This window comes from Penaeus chinensis, chromosome 12 (assembly GCF_019202785.1).
Source record: "Penaeus chinensis breed Huanghai No. 1 chromosome 12, ASM1920278v2, whole genome shotgun sequence".
In the NCBI taxonomy this organism is placed as follows: Eukaryota; Metazoa; Arthropoda; class Malacostraca; order Decapoda; family Penaeidae; genus Penaeus; species Penaeus chinensis.
In genome coordinates, this window is record NC_061830.1 from 25,691,093 (window position 1) to 25,693,592 (window position 2,500).

The 2,500-nt window shown below is 33.4% G+C and overlaps 2 protein-coding genes across 4 annotated transcripts in view; both read right to left on the reverse strand.

Moving 5' to 3' along the window:
* LOC125030898 (trafficking protein particle complex subunit 2-like) overlaps positions 1-2,500 on the reverse strand; it is a 17,981-nt gene that overhangs the window by 10,091 nt on the left and 5,390 nt on the right. The window lies entirely within an intron of this gene.
* LOC125030897 (stress response protein NST1-like) overlaps positions 1-2,500 on the reverse strand; it is a 7,484-nt gene that overhangs the window by 192 nt on the left and 4,792 nt on the right. The window contains exon 2 of one of the 2 annotated variants that reach the window (XM_047621232.1): positions 1-1,197. This exon is cut by the window's left edge and continues 192 nt beyond it. In XM_047621232.1, the coding sequence (XP_047477188.1) occupies positions 305-1,197 (893 nt within the window). In that variant the 3' untranslated portion in view covers positions 1-304. Of the gene's footprint in view, positions 1,201-2,500 lie in introns of both variants that reach the window. The other variant, XM_047621231.1, reaches the window with a different exon arrangement.

The window sequence follows — 2,500 nt, forward strand, 5'->3', positions numbered from 1 at the left end:
AAGCAGGCCTTCGAAATCATCCTACTAAGCATAATATCCGAATGCTGAGCTTTGATTATAAAAAGAGGTAACCAAAACTAAATTATAAGTCACAACACTGAAGGGCCTGATGTAAACACAACCATAATAAAATGGGGAACAACCATACTCAGTACAACATAAACCATTACCCCCAAATAAATAATACACTGTGGGAATTCAATACACAGGTAGCTTTGTTCTGTACAATATCAAAATATCTGCTTCCAGAAAAGATCACAAACTCACAACCTACAGGTAAGATCTGACCTATCAATAAGCCCTGTTAATCAATATCACCATTAGTAGCACCAGCCATGTTGAAGGAAGCATTTTCCCGTCCACTTTTCAACATTTTCAACTTCAGGAACCAATACTGGGACTGATACGTTTGTGCCTGAAGCTCCTTTTCAAGGAGTTTCATTCTGATTTCATGCTCTCGTCGCTCTAATTCCAAACGCTGAGTGGCTAGTTTTGTATTCAATAATCTGTCTGTCAGTTCACTTGCATAATTTTCGACACTGTTAGTTGGAGATCCTAAGCCGCTGTTACCCTGCACAACACTGCTATGATTTAAATTCAGATTATGTCCAGAATTTACATTTTGAGAACTGTTTGAACTATGACCTCTGGTCTTTGAACTTAGTGAGTTGGATTTCTTCATGCTACTTTTCCCACTGCCCGATGACTGATGCTTGCCAGGTACCATTTTCTTCAAGCTTGGCATAGGTTTCATAGAATGCTGGATTGGTGAGCTTCCTGGTGACCCCAGCTCCTTACCATGAGTTCCAAAACTAAGCCCAGAATGACTGTTAGAGCTAGGGTTGGGAATATTGGTGATTGAGAGGCAAGATGCTAAGCCTTTTGGTAAAATAGGAATTTCTGAATTCGATGATGCATTAAGAGCAGACGAAGCATTGGAATGGTTCTTCTTTTTGATGTGCATGACCTTGGTGCAGGCAGGTATGTTGTATGGGAAGCTTCCACCACTGGAAGACTTGTGACCACTACTCTTTTTCGATGGAGAACGCTTATTTGCAGCTGCCAAGAGGAGGCTCGACAATTTGGGGGACTCCTGCCGAGCTTTCTTCAGAGCAGGTTCTCTTTCCTCCTCGTGTAGACCAGTACTCAGAGCTCCCCCAGGATTGCTGGCTCCGTCCACCTCATACTCGTCTTCATCTGCTACAAAGGTAAAATTATCTGTACATGAATCAGTAAGAAAATGTTTCTTCTTGTAAATGATAGAAATAATCACAATGGATATATACTTCAGAAGAATTAATGATAAACATGAAGACAAAGTAACAGAAAGATAGGGAATATATCTACTTTCTTTGTATTATTATTCTTAATAATGACATAAATAATTGAAACTACTAAGAAAAACAAATATAAATACATCCTATGTCAAAATAAGTTGGTTAAAGAAAGAAGATTGCTTATCAATCTTCAATCATTTTAAAAATGACGTGTGTGTGTACTGGCTGTACTCTATCCAAATCCGTGGTGGAAGGCCTAAAATCATAGGTCCAACCTAAAAGTGACATATTGTCAAGGGATCACTGCAGCTCTGAAGTATTGAGCAATAAACCTCCATGCATATTCTCACAAGATAGAACTTAAGACTGACAAATTGCCATGAAGGGCTACAAACTGTATTTCCCCAGAATAATCATATTTGCCTGTCTGTTCTGATGCATGAATAGGTGTGGAGGCAACACAAGAGGCCAGTGGCTGATGCTTGAGTATTAGTAAGACTTACCAAGAAAAATAAGAGAAAGACAGAAGAAGCCATAAAACTCAAAGTATACATGTGCACAATCTACTTTTGCTATAAACTAATGCCAAATAGATTCTAACAATAAACTGTGATAATCATCTTGCATATGCCTATCACTTTTTAATTTCTCTTCCATTTCTAAAAAGGAAAAGAGAAAGGAAAAAAATATATTGTTCAAAAAGTAAAAATAATAATTATAATTTTAAAATCTGTCCTCAAAATATGGGGAGGGGAAATACTAATAACAATTATGATGATGATAATGATAACAACAACAATAAAAAAGAAAAAGCAGTATAAATTACTGTTCATGTACATGTTTATCCATACATAAATATATTATACAGCCTAATACACACAAACACACACACACACTATATTTATATATATATATATATATATATATATATACATATATATATATACACATATATATATATACATATATATATATATATATACACACATATATATACATATATATATTCATATATATAAACATATATACATACATACATATACATATATATAAACATATATATATATATATACATATATATACATATATATAAACATATATATATATACATATATATAAATATATATATATATACACATATATATAAACATATATATATACACATATATATAAACATATATATATACACATATATATAAACATATATATACATATATATAAAC